The 14,269-nt window shown below is 36.6% G+C and overlaps 1 protein-coding gene across 1 annotated transcript; it reads left to right on the top strand.

Annotated features, from left to right (window-relative positions):
• The first annotated feature begins 1,145 nt into the window (after positions 1-1,145).
• On the top strand, positions 1,146-11,255 carry tlx2 (T cell leukemia homeobox 2). The gene is made up of 5 exons (XM_073820987.1): positions 1,146-1,710; positions 1,750-1,938; positions 4,603-4,608; positions 8,056-8,293; positions 10,932-11,255. The coding sequence occupies exons 1-5, from the start codon at positions 1,458-1,460 to the stop codon at positions 11,146-11,148; spliced, it is 903 nt and encodes a 300-aa protein (XP_073677088.1). The 5' UTR covers positions 1,146-1,457; the 3' UTR covers positions 11,149-11,255.
• The last annotated feature ends 3,014 nt before the right edge of the window (positions 11,256-14,269 follow it).

Genomic DNA, 14,269 nt, shown 5'->3' with positions numbered 1-14,269 from the left:
CCTGAAGAGCTTTTTTCTCAATTGAACTAAACATTTTGGCCTTTATTCCACGTTATAATTAACAGCATCAACCCTGTGGGTTACAAGTCGTTCTGATGTGTGTTTTTTTTTTTTTACAACATTAAAGGAATGAAGCCTGCTTTTAATTATTAGTTTTATTACAACACAATGTCAATAGTATTCTTGTTCAAATTGTGTGTAAGGCGAATTTTCCCCTTACCATGTTCTATAGCTAAAAAGTATTTTAATGACTAAAAAAAACTGTTAAGTAATTATTGAGTGCAAAAAGTGGCGTAAGCATTAAGTAAAACGTAATAACTTGCAACTTGAAAAAAACATAGCTATATGTGCTAAACTGTATAATACAAAAATGTTTTAAAAATAAATACAAACATATATATATCAAAATTTGATATTGCATGTGATAAAATTGACCTTGACTCACAATCTTGACAGTTGTTTTTCGTCACATGACAACAAAATGTCTTCCTGCATGTTGACTATAGACTGACTTTAAGTTGGCATACAAATGTTTTTCTTTTCTTTAAAATATTATTGTTTTTAAAACACGAAAAAGCTTCACTATTTTTTTTTTTGAAAAACACACAATAATAAAATATGATTACTACTTACTGAAAAAAAATTATATATATATATATATATATATATATATATATATATATATATATATATATATATATATATATATATATACATACATACATACATATATACAATTTCACTACACAGCTGTGTTTTCTAAAAACACGAAACATTTTATTTTTCAACGTGACCTACAACACAACAGTCCTGGTGGAAAAACAGAAGCGGCTTCTTTAAGAGAGGGGTGCGGGCGTGAGGCATTGTCTCCACAGAAGTGCGCAAGAGCCAATGGAGAGGCGAGTGACAGAGTTTGGGCAGAAGGGGTTTGTCTCACCTGCTCGAAATCACTTCAAGAGGAGCGTGAACAGGACATTTTCAGCTCACGACAATTAATATGCACGTATCGGACAGTTAACACTTCACTTTAGATAACAGTGATGAGCTCAAGTCTGGGCCGTGCGCCTTTCTGAGGTACAGCACCACTCCAGAAACGCGTCAGGTTTGTTTGCTACAACTTGGCAACTCATCACTTCGGGATTTTAACAGTGAGCGCGGAGCCCTTTCCACTGTCGAGCTGCTTTTTACACATCACCATGGAACTGAAAAAGAGTCAGACGCAATGCAAGAAAGTGGTGGATAACGCTGAATTATGCGTGAAGGAGTCAATGTGATTTTTTGTGTGTGCATCAGATGGCAGCGCTTTAAGATTGCATGGGCTCCGAGCACTTCAAGGAAGAATATTTGTTTAGTGAAAAGAAATTCTCTACCTTTGGGAATTAATCGTGCGGCGTTGAAGTTTTGGGAATTAAACATCGCAACCTTCCAAGCTGTGCGTAACAGAAAGAACCGCGACGATGGAGCACACGGGGATCGAAGAGGTGAGCCAGACCCACCAGCAGCACGAACCCATCAGCTTTGGAATAGATCAGATTCTCAATGGCTCGGACCAGCCGAGTAGTTGCATGCTGCCGAGCCGAACCGGCGACCCGGACTACGCGCTCGCACCGAACGTCTATGCCAACGGCTACAACAGCGTGTACAATCCGGCCTGTTCGATGGCGGCGGGACTGGCAGGTTCCTACAACGTAAACATGAACATGAATGTGAGCATGAATATGAACGTTAACGTGAACTCAGGGAACGCAGGTGGTGTTATCCGCGTCCCGGCCCACAGACCCATGCCATCCGCACATCACCCGCCGACTAGTGTCCATCCACCGGGCATCGCGGCGGGGACACCCACCGTGCCCACGGTACCCAGCATGGGCAGCCCCGCCAGCTTCACGTTCCCCTGGATGGAGAGCAGCAGAAGATTTGCTAAAGATCGGCTGACTGGTAAGACTTAAAAATATTGACAGCACTGCCAAAAGTAGGCAGCCTTACAGGTTTGCATATGTTTGGAAAAATATATAATTATGACAAACATCAACAAAGACGGACGATTCATTTGCTGCTGACTTTTAAGGTCAACATTATTTGCTAACGATGAGAAAATTGCTTCATTAGCGCCGAGCGTATTTTACAAAAAGATGGTTGTTTTTAAACAGCTTAAACGCAAATTGCTGCAAATTTCGCTGTGATTTTCTATAAATTAAGACAATAAAAAAATGCAGACGTTGTAAAAACAACAGAAGTCCAATTAATAGTAGAATACATGTCATACTCAGTCTCGCCAAAGAAACGTACACAAATAAATAAAAAGAAAACACAAACTGCTACGATATTTTGTATGGAAATGACTTACCTACATGTAGTTTTGAAATACAAAACAAGTCTCTAAATTTAAAGAATAAATAGGCCCAATATATTTTATTTCTACTGAAATATTCTCGTTTCTTAAAGAAATAGTGTTTTAATGTAGGCTACTACAGTTATTTACATTTATTTATTTAGGATACGCTTTTATACAAAGCAACTTACAAATAAGCAACTAACAACAAGCGACTCATTTTACTACTGAAATGTAATATTCACGTTTAAATAGCCTACAGTAATAGAATAATTTTGTATGTGAAGAAATATTTAATAGGCCTTTATCATTTTTAAGATAGTGATTTTTGTTTTTAGAGCTAAATGGATTTCATTCTCAAACAAGGCTTGTTTTTATTGCCATTATTATGTTTATAGTTAAGTTGAGGTTTTTCCTTTTTCTCTGCTAAAAAAAAATATTCGAAATGTGCTTGAATTAATATCGGAAATCCTGTAAACACTCGACTATAGCTTTACCCCTCGACACATCTGAAGATAGAGGAGTAACACTAGACAATCTTTTAAACCAGCACCATAATTCATTTTTGAGAGAGGCCATGATGTTGCATTGAACTCGGGCGCACAGTAGAACCGACATCATCATCTCGGCCTGTGGATATTATACGTGTGTATTGCTCGTAAAAACACAGTGGCTTTCAAAATCACAGTTTCTTGTGAAATGGTTTTATGACACCAAGTCACGTCTATATTCTTGAGCTACTGTCTCTCTGGGCCTTTAGGACAAATGAATTATGATACAGTGTTTGCAGGGAGCTAAATGTTGCCACAGCCAGTAGTGATGCGTAATGGCATGTTGACAAATCGTTTTAATCTACGCAAACGTAATACCAATAGAGATCCAACCGAGGACCAAAAAAGAAAGCGCATGTGTTTCTAAATAAAAATAAATAAATAAATAAAAATAGCCTGGCCTGTGGACGACTACAGATTATATTTTAAATATTATTATTATTATACGAATGCTCTTTTTAATATAATTGCAATACATATTTTAGTAAATAAATTTCAAGTAATAAATAAGAAAATAGATGCATCACGTTTGTAGCCGTAACCTCCTCCGTTTTCCATTTGGTCAGTTCGCGTCTTCAAATGACGTCACTCATAGTGAGAGGAAAATGAAGAAGAATATGGATTTCTGCGCATTAAATATTCAGAATTCCGCTCTATTCTCATTAATTATTCAAATGAGAGAATGATATGTCAACTGCAAAAGCTCTTTTGTAAATATGCTTATCAATTTTACTCATAGTCACTTTGGGCCACTCGTTTATTATACTTTATCTCTTCCGTGCCTTTGAATGGCGCTGGATGCAAGGCAACGCAGGACACGTTTCAGATTTTTAAACGAAATAATATTTATGTTTAATACTGTAGATTTGATTATATATAAACATGATCAAATATGAACATAAATATATTTATAAACATAAAGAAACGGAAATTGTTGCAAACACCTCTAAGACTTTAGAGACTAAGTCTTCATTTTCAAGATATTTACTGTTACTATTAAATTGTATTAAATGTATAAGTTGTTATAGCAGTTTAAACATTGCAATTAATTTGGTGCCTTCATCCAAAGGAATTAGAGACACTTATTAGTCACAATGCACAAGTCACGATGCCTGTCTGAAATAGGTTTCTCTTTTTCCAACTATTTTCTCCGTCAGCTTGAATTGCATGTCTGCATTTCACCACAAGTGTCACGGCGCGTATAGGTGCACGGACAGGCCTGAGACACGATATGCACTGCAGTCCGGACATATCATGCCGGATTGGGAGGCGATGAAAGTCTATACCACATGTTTTTTTGTTAATTGACTCCTTGGCAGTTGGCAAGTTTATAAAAATCCAGAAATGCATAAACAGATCAGTGGCTCCCCAGTCAATAATCACAGGTGCCCTGGTGATGGTAAACAGCCTTTACGCATGGTTTTTTTATTCATGTTAACAGCGCTGGTGACAACTGCGGCATAAAGGAGATATGTATAGCCTAACTCTGAACATTAAAATAAAATAAATACTATAACGTACAATTTTTAAATGTCTGTATTGACACGAGAAAAACGCAAATGTCTTAATTCAAATGGTCTGTTTTTGTTCCGCGTGTGCTCGCTCTGAATAGCGCAGTTGCTTGCACTGATTCACATAACAGTATATTCATCAGTAGGTAAATTTATTTGTATTACGGCTGCTGGTGGGGGCTGTTGGGTCCAGCTGCATCACAACAAGGGGCAGGTGATGGTCGTAATCTGATATCACTGGCCTTGGAGAAATTGGAAAATGAAATTGCATGTGGATGCCCCTCTATCTGAAATGACAATAATGATCTTTCCCACCCATAAATACAAATGATTATGAAACTGAGACGAGGCCGTGTAGCCATGGTGACAGTGTCTGAAGGGACGACGAGCCTCTCGAGCGGACGGTTTATGGCTTTTCCTGACAATTATTTTATTTCATTCGATATTTCAATTCCCAGCATGAGGGGAAATTTAAAGGCACATTCTGTTTTGCCTCACTGCCGCGTAAATAGCGACAAATGCCCATGTTATATTTCAATATCGCGCTTTGAATCCATTACATGTATATTTATTAGATTTCTACAAAGGTAATATGCGCAATGGGAAAGGCAGGCGCTGTCGCATGAAGGTGATATCACGTATAACTGATTTTATTACTGGCCGCATATTCTCTAAGGCAAGCTTTGATTTTTTGATGTGCTCACCATAAATTTTATTACACAGACTTATCATTTAGAATTCCCTCCGCTGTCGAGACTGAATACGGGGATTGTTTTTGTTTCCATTTGACCCACATATGTATCTGCGGAGGAGTGTTTCGGGGAAATGTGTTATTAGTTCATTCTACAATCTGCACACCTGACTTATAGTAGCAAAGAAAAAAGGAGAGAGAGAGAGAGAGAAAACACCGATCGCCGAAAAAAAAAAAAAAAAAAAAAAAAAAAAAACGGAGGCGTAAACTGCCATCATCTAAAAAACATATAGAAAGTTTAATTAATTTCTTTTGTGTAATTTTAATGTCAAGTGTTTTTTAGAATCATTACTCTTGTGTTTAAGTGAGGATGACGCGTGCCGCCTGTCACTCAAAATCAGCGCTTTAATTAAAAGCAATCAAATCTAATTACGCAAAGGAATGAAAAGTCTATGCGCTTAATCCAATCAGAAGCCTTTTTGCTTGCTTGTCTAATAAAATACGACAAATAAACTAATGATCTCTGCATTAGGAAGGCTGTGATCAAAATAAAATATCTAAAAAAATAAAATCATGACACTTTCTTCTTTTTTTATTTTTTATTTTTTTACTTTCAGTTACAACGATAAAAAATTAGTTGCATCTCTGAGGTTGTCCAAAACAGATTTAATGTCAGACTGACCTCATGTCAGCCCTGGAGGAATCCCAGCGTGACTAGTGTGAACAGTTGAGAAGTTCTTCTGAGAGCCACCGACGAATCTTGAATTACACAAGAACGTGAACGAATGTAGTTGAGTAGCCAAGAACAGACATTTACACATCTCTAACATGGTTTTATCATGAACTCAAACCTGGCAAACAGAAACCTGGCTCTCTGTCTTCACACATGACCAGCCAACCATCGCAATACTCAAGTTCAGCCACAATAATAAAAAATTAACAAATTGAGTGAAGGTCACTCTTTTTGGTTCACTCAATTAAAAACAGGTTTTTACACAGTCAAGTGTCAAACGCCTTCCAATTATTTTGTTATTCTGGTTCATTTCCTTAATTTCATTTTCTTACTCTATGCTGGCCAAACTATTTAAGTTATTTTTGTCTATATAAATGGTGCAGTATAATATTTTGGTAATATTTTGGTTCTTTAAACATTTTTCAGATGTTCGATATTTATTTTGGCTTTTGCTGAATTAAACAGATTCCCCAGTAAAGAATATATATGGTGCAGTGGAAGACAAAATTAAAATATGTGTATAGTTTTACAGAATTTAAATATGTATGTTCTTTAAATATTTTAATAACATATTGATATAAACATTAACAACACATTTATATTCAGGATGTAAGGAGCATATGTGAGGTTCAAATATTTATATTAGTTACATAAGTTTTTCCAGTGGTTTTGAATGTTGAAATTGTGATAATAGTTTGCCACAAACTGCTAATTAACTGCAAATTAATATTATGATGCACAATAAACAGCAATGGGTGACCTGAAATATATTTATGGAGTCATTTCATTCATGTGCACAAACACTATCCTAGCTAACACATTAGGACACCAAACACTGTCACCAAAATATCATGATGGTCAGACTCCTACCCACCATTAAGAGGCCTTGACTGGGTTCCAGTTTGTTACCTTTAGGTAGAAAGGTTTCACCATAGGAATTGTTTTTGGACTCGGAAAAAACAGTTACAAAACAGTTGATACAGTCCTTATGCCCTCAGCAAAGCTTTCTGCTTTAATCCTTATGTACTTTTATGAAGTGACATAGTGTCAAGGCATGCTTACATGCATCTAAAGGTGCCAAAGTGTTCACATCAGTTATTCACAGCTGCTTCTACTACAAAGAAAGAAAGGGGGGAAAAAACAGGAAGGAGGGGAAAGGTGAAAGAAATTCGAATAGATACATACAAAGAATTCTGAATGCAACAATCAAGACCTCTGTTGTAAAACCATGAATAATGGATAAACAATACAGAAGGACTGAATGAAAAATGAGTCTGAGTTCACTGCTGCTAGCACTTTGTGTGATATAAACCTGAAATATAATTTGTCCATGTATGTGCTGAGGTTAAGGGTGATGGACATCATGAACCCTCATTTCCACGCTTAAAACGACGTTCAAGATCAAAATTCGACTGAGGTAACAATAGCCTACGCTAAGCGTACGATATGTTCTGTTCAGGAATAGCTACGAATTACAAATACAAATTAGATAAAACATTAGTGGGTACTTTTAGGTGGCATTACTATGTACTTGCATTAAAATATGTAAAATGTACATATGTTTATATTGTATTGCAAAACACGTTTGCTGTTGAGGTGGGATAGGGACAAGTTTGGTGGTATGGGTAGGTTAATGGTAAGTGTTGTTAAGTAATTAGGGCCTATATAATATAATTAAAGATGTAATTTCATGCAGGTTGCCTATTTTTTGTAAATAAAAAAAGAAAAGATATAAGTACACTGTAAAACATATTTGTACACAAGTGCATTGTATCAAATGTTTAAATATAAATGCAAGTGCGTAGTAGTTAAGGTAACCTAATATAAAGAAGGACGCGTTAGCGTATTGTTTAAAACACATTTCATGTTCTTATTAAGCGTTGAAATATCGCGCCATCAATACTTTGAATTTTGATGTCTGTGGCGTTTGTTTGTTTCTGCCGTTCACTGTATAGTCTACCTGATGCCAGTAAGATTTCAAAAGACTTTGAAAATGAAAACGAAACTTTTCACTAACGTTCTTCTTCTTCTTTTTTTTTTTTCAGAAATGGACTTGAATGTAAATACGTGTATATATAATTATTTGAATCAAAATTTTACTACATGTCATTCTACATTAGGCATTATTTAATGTCTTTTTGTGAATGCTACGCCTATTATTTTCAGTGTTAGCTACTGAATGCAAATATTATTCACCCATAGGCTACTCACGGCTAAATCCTTTTTTTCTTTTTCAGCTGCTCTTTCACCGTTCTCCGTGACACGGCGGATCGGTCATCCGTACCAGAACCGAACTCCACCGAAACGGAAAAAGCCCCGAACATCGTTCAGCCGGGTGCAGATCTGCGAGCTGGAGAAACGCTTCCACCGGCAGAAGTACCTGGCGTCCGCGGAACGTGCAACGCTCGCCAAGGCCTTGAAGATGACAGACGCTCAGGTCAAAACCTGGTTTCAAAACAGAAGAACAAAATGGAGGTGAGTGAATGTACGATTTAAAATAGATGTAGCCTATTTTTAAACACGACCTCTCGTCTAATAATCGACAAAGGCTGTATTTGCGTTTACAATATAGCTTATTTATAAAAATCCTGTTGTAACATATTAATTATCTTAGTTACATCTGAAATTCTTTTTGTTGTCAATACCTGGTTAGATATATTTCCCAATAGCAGCTAATTTAGTGAGAACGTAGCGTAAGTGAAAAAGGCATTTAAGGCCTAGTGGAAAAATACTAGCGTAAATTTGCAAAGGTTTGCGTTTTATTGTTTATTTATTTTACATTGGACACCAATTGCCTTGACCAAGCAGAAACGTTCAAGCTCTTAAAAGGCTCTGTGGAAACTTGCTGGCCATGCAGTACTGAACCTATACTTCTGAATAATTGAGAGCATGTCCATCCTTTCCCTATAATCTACTCAACCTTTTGCTGTTGGCTCTTTTGGAGCAAATAAGTGCCCAATCTAATTAAGAGCAGGCTTACTTACCTTTGGTTTTACCAACAGGCTGCAATAGGCAGACCTGAGCTGGCTGAGCGTGATTTATTTATAATGAAGCTGAGTCATGGCCTTTAACAAATAAAAATTTATTATGGTTGTTTCAGTATGCCTACTCATCAATATTTATGGAGCTCGACTTAATTCAGCAATTATCTGTATCTGCTGAAAGCTGCTGGGAAACATTCATTAGCGCGGTCACTTGCTTTCAGATGGCCACTTAGGAATGAAATTCTGGTAAATCTTACCTCACAGCTGGACTCCAACCAAACTATCAGAAATCGATTTATTTCAAAATGAATTCAGATGTCATGAATGCATGAAATCATACAGCCTAATGACTTCATCCTCCATGACCAAATCTGTCCACCATGAGGGTCTGAAACGTTGCTCCATACCTGCCGCCCGGCGTCCATTAGCCACACGTCACAGCTAAATGCATCACAGTAATGTGATTGCACTTGGCTCATTTGATCACAGGCTTGTTACCCGTACGATCGACACACAAATACATCCTTCATTCTCAAAGTGTCTCCAGACTACAGGCGAATATTATACATCACAAAACCTGGAGTGAAATGCAGCACTCATTTGTTTCTAGCCGTTTCTGTTTGCATAGTGATCACTGAACCATTCAAATGCGATACAATAATAAAATAGGGCATTATAAGTCATTGGTAATCCTTTAATTTATTTCAAGAAAAAAAAAAAAAACGTGACCCTGGACCACAAAACCAGCCATAAGGGTACATTTTTAGATCATTGATGTATGGTTTGTTAGAATATGACAATATTTGGTCGAGATACAACTAAAACTACTTTAAAGTTGTCAGAATAAAATTCTTAGCAATGCATATTACTAATCAAAATTTAAGTTATTTACAGTAGGAAATTTACAAAATATCTTCATGGAACATGATTTTTGGTATAAAAGAAAAATGTATCATTTTGACTCATCCAGTGTATTGTTGGCTATTGCAACAAATATACCAATGCAACTTATGACTGGTTTTGTGTTCCAGGGTCACATATTTGCATTTAAATAACAAATTACCCTAATAAGCATCTCAAAATAAATGTGGAAAAATGCTATTTTTCCTTAAATAGACTTTTATTGGTGCAAAAAAATAAGTAAATAAAATCAATTAATAATCTAAATGATTCATTTTCAGCCTAGCTGTGCATTCCAACCTTGGATAATGTGAAAAAATAGACTTTTCTTAAATCAAATTTTAATCAAATTTGATGTTAAAGGGACAGTTGACATTTAATTCAATCATCATTTATTCACTTTTTTTGTCCATGCAATCAAAATCAGAATGACAAGAGACACAAGGTTAAGTAAATGATGATAAATGTTAATTTATGAGTGAACTATCCCTTTAAGTTAATGCAGCTGGTAGAAGGATTAATCATATTTGATCCAACAAAGTACATATGAGTTTGAAATGATTCGTTTTCTGCCTATCTGTGCCTTCCAACCTTGGAGAATGTAAAAAAATAGACTTTTCTTAATTCAAATTAATAAACATTTGGTGAATTTGATGTTAAAGGGACAGTTGACTCAAAAAATTTAATTCAATCATCATTTATTCACTTATTTTGTCTATACAATCAAAATCAGAATGACAAGAGACACAATGTTGAGTAAATGATGATAAAATGTTAATTTATGAGTGAACTATCCATTTAAGTTAACGCAGCTGGTAGAAAGATTAGTCATATTTGATATATCAAAGTACATATGAGTTCCCCAGACCAATAAACTAGCATTTATTCATTGTTTTGTCATGTACTGTTATATAATAATATTCTTTACGCTGACAGCTCCAATAGGCTCCTCATGTGTACATTCAAAGCATTATTAAACGCACAGAAGCATTAACATTCAAGTGTTTCATTCAAGCTGACTTTAGTCATAACACACTGATTGTTATTTTTCACAAAGGCACGACGTCTCTTTTGTGCATGCGGATAGCTCAGATCTCTCAAGGTAATTAAAACCAGCCTAGGACCTGCACCAGATAAACATGTTAGTTGACATAATCCGCTTTTGTATTTGAAAAGGGTCTCTGTCACTGCACATCATGTTGACTTCAATCATGCGTCTCTGATGACAGGAGGCAGACCGCCGAGGAGAGAGAGGCTGAGCGACAGCAAGCCAACCGCCTGATGCTGCAGCTCCAACAGGAGGCCTTTCAGAAGACCCTGAGTCAGCCGCTCCAACAAGACCCTCTCTGCCTACACAACTCCTCGCTTTACGCCCTGCAGAACTTACAGCCTTGGGCGGAAGATAACAAGGTGACGTCCGTCACCTCAGTCGCATCTGTGGTCTGACCCACAACTCTCACAACTGCGTGCTAGTTAATTGAGAAAGGATTTTATAGGACGCCAATTAGAATTTAGGCGGATCTCTGACATTCTCACTCGGACGAGCATCTGTACAAAGCCGTACGGTTTTTTGTAAGATGGTAGAGATCTAGCTGTGCAAAAACATCTTTTCCACTCATATATGGAAAGATTCTGATCGATTTCGATCACAGCTTTGAGCCAGTACAAAGACAGATTAAGCCAAACTGTATTTTTGTGTATTTGTTTATGGTTTTTCAGAAACATGCATATTTAAGTCTTGGCATGGAACTAAAAGCCTAATGTATTTCCAGTTAAAGTGGAATTACCACACCAAACACAAGCACACCAAGTTCACATTTTCATTCCCACCTGAATCTGCCTGGTCATTTGCTCGTCCCTTACGCTACATTCTCGTTCCTCTTTCTTCAGCTACCCATCTAAGAGAGGGAGGGGCTTTGTCCTTTCCAACCCCAAACCGCAAAGCTGTCTGATGAATTTCACCCATCAAGACGGCTGTTTGTCTACGTGCCATTTGGCATCAAGGAGACTGACTCAACCCCAGACTCGTTCATTCTTGTTCTTTTTATTTGTGTTTTTTTTTCTTTTCCTTTGGACTTTGTAAGATGTGTTTGTGATGCATGTTCTCTACATTTCCTGTATGAAGAGATGGACTAAAAACTTAGTTCTGTCAAGCTGGAGTCCTTCCTAAAACGCACTTTGGAAGCAATTATGGAGGCTCTCCCTGGATTCTTCATGACGTGACGTTTAAAGGTGTTTTATATTAAAAAGAATTGTGACTTCTAAGACTTCTGTTTCATCCTCTGTAAATTAATTTAGAATGAAAAAGGTGAAATGTGCTATTTTTGCACAACTACCCTACACTGTAAAATCCTAGACTTTTAAAAACTGGCATTGATGGTTTCATGAAGAATATTTAACATCCATGGAATCCTTCCAATGCACAACAGGATTCTTTATAGAGAAAAACGGTTCTAATATTCATGGAAAGGTTCTTTGGGAAACCAAAAATGGTTCTTCTTTGGCATTGGTGTGCAAACTAATGCACTAGTTGAGTCAATGTTGCCTTATTGGGCTAATTGGGATGCTAAAACAGAAAAATGATCAAACAACAAATGGCTTATTTTAAAAATGTACAGATAATGTACTCACCCCCCTTTGTCATCCAAGATGTTCATGTCTTTCTTTCTTTAGTTGTAAAGAAATTATGTTTTTTGAGGAAAACATTTCAGCATTTTTCTCCACATAGTGGACTTCTATGGTGCCCCGAGTTTAAACTTTCAAAATGTAGTTTAAATGCGGCTTCACACAATCCCAGCCAAGGAAGAAGGGTCTCATCTAGCAAAATGATGATTAAATGACAATTTATATGCTTTTTAACCTCAAACGCTCATATTGTCTTGCTTTGACTTAACTATTTTTTCCGGTTCAAGACAGTTAGGGTATGTCGAAAAACTCCCATCCTATTTTCTCCCTCAACTTCAAAAATCATTTCAAAATCATCCAACATCGCTGCAAAAGTACCAACCTAGTGTTTTCAAAGTGAACATGCAAAGAAGATCAAACACCCTTAAAGGAACACTCCACTTTTTTTGGAAATAGGCTCATTCTCCAACTCCCCCCGAGTTAATAAGTAGATTTTTACCATTTTGAAATCCATTGAGCCGTTCTCCTGTTCTGGCGATATCACTTTTAGCATAGCTTAGCATAAATCATTGAATCCTATGAAACCAATAGCATCGCGTTCAAAAATGACCAACGAGTTTCGATATTTGTCCTATTTAAAACTTGACTCTTCTGTAGTTATATCGTATACTAAGACCGGCAGAAAATGTAAAGATGCGATTTTCTAGGCCGATAATATTAGGAACTACACTCCCAATCTGGCGTAATAGTCAAGGAAGTTTGCTGCCGTTATATGGACGCAGCAGGCGCAGTAATATCACGGTAAAACTCAACTTATTGACTCGGGGGAGTTGGAGAATGAGCCTATTTCCAAAAAAAGTGGAGTATTCCTTTAACAAAAAAGTTAAATCAGCGATGTAGGGCGATTTTGAAGTTGAGGGAGAAAATGAGATGGAATTTTCGACATACCCTAACTATCTTGAACCGAAAAAAAAAAAAAAAACAGGGCTCGTGTTTGAGGTTAAAAAGTATATAAATTTCACTAGATAAGATCCTTCTTCCTCGGCTGGGATCGTAAGAATATGCATTCTGGAAGTTCAAACTCGGGGCACCATAGAAGTCCACTATATCGAGAAAAATCCTGAAATATTTTACTCAAAAAACATAAATTTAATATTGAATATCTCAGATGACAAGATGGTAAGTACATTATCTGTAAATTTTTGTTCTGGAAATTGTTCTGGATTTTTTTTTTTTTTAAACTCTAACATTGATTAAAAAAACATGCCACTTTGAGTTTTACTACCTATATTTATCCCGAATTCATTGTCAGCTTGTAAAAACTTGCTGGTGAGAACCTGTGAGTACAGTTTGTATACAAAAAAACAAGTCCTTGACATGTATTTTGAAAGCATTCATCACCCATGTCCACCCAGACACGGTAGGGGCGTAAACAACTGATGGGATCTCTGTGAGCCAAGACAGCAGTCAAAACAGCAGTTTCCTTATTGGTTACCACAGTAGAGTGATATCCACGTAACGCAGGGAGGGAAATGTGGAATCATAGCAGTTTTATTCGCAGTAAATGAGCCTTTACATTCTGTTCTACACACGACTGCATCTCCCAGGAAATGCTAAAGCGCTAAACTGATTATGGCGCTCTACAGCCTGTGGCTTACAGAAAAGAACCAGCAGTTGCACAAACCACAGACTGGGAACACAGCTGGAAAACACACATCTTTCAACAGGAACAATAATTCTCCTGGATTTGTGTGATTGGCCTGTTTTAAAATTCATTACGCATAATCATTCTCAAGTTTGCTCTCGGGCAAGCGAATGAAACGTATTAAAATCTTGCAAACTGTTTCTGAAATTACTAAGGACATTCAAATAAAACATATTTTAATAGATTTATAAAATGTTACTTGTTTCAGGTAACCTAAAGATATCAAATTTTCAGTAT

The sequence above is a fragment of the Garra rufa genome, chromosome 16, assembly GCF_049309525.1.
Source record: "Garra rufa chromosome 16, GarRuf1.0, whole genome shotgun sequence".
Lineage (NCBI taxonomy): Eukaryota > Metazoa > Chordata > Actinopteri > Cypriniformes > Cyprinidae > Garra > Garra rufa.
This window is presented reverse-complemented; position numbering and strand designations above follow the sequence as displayed.

Bases quoted from the DNA above. Each gene is read 5' to 3' on its own strand.
- tlx2 (XM_073820987.1), top strand. From the start codon at position 1,458: ATGGAGCACACGGGGATCGAAGAGGTGAGCCAGACCCACCAGCAGCAC. The intron at 1,711-1,749 runs GCATGAATATGA...CAGGGAACGCAG, and splicing joins AAACATGAACATGAATGTGA to GTGGTGTTATCCGCGTCCCG. The intron at 8,294-10,931 runs GTGAGTGAATGT...CTCTGATGACAG, and splicing joins AACAGAAGAACAAAATGGAG to GAGGCAGACCGCCGAGGAGA.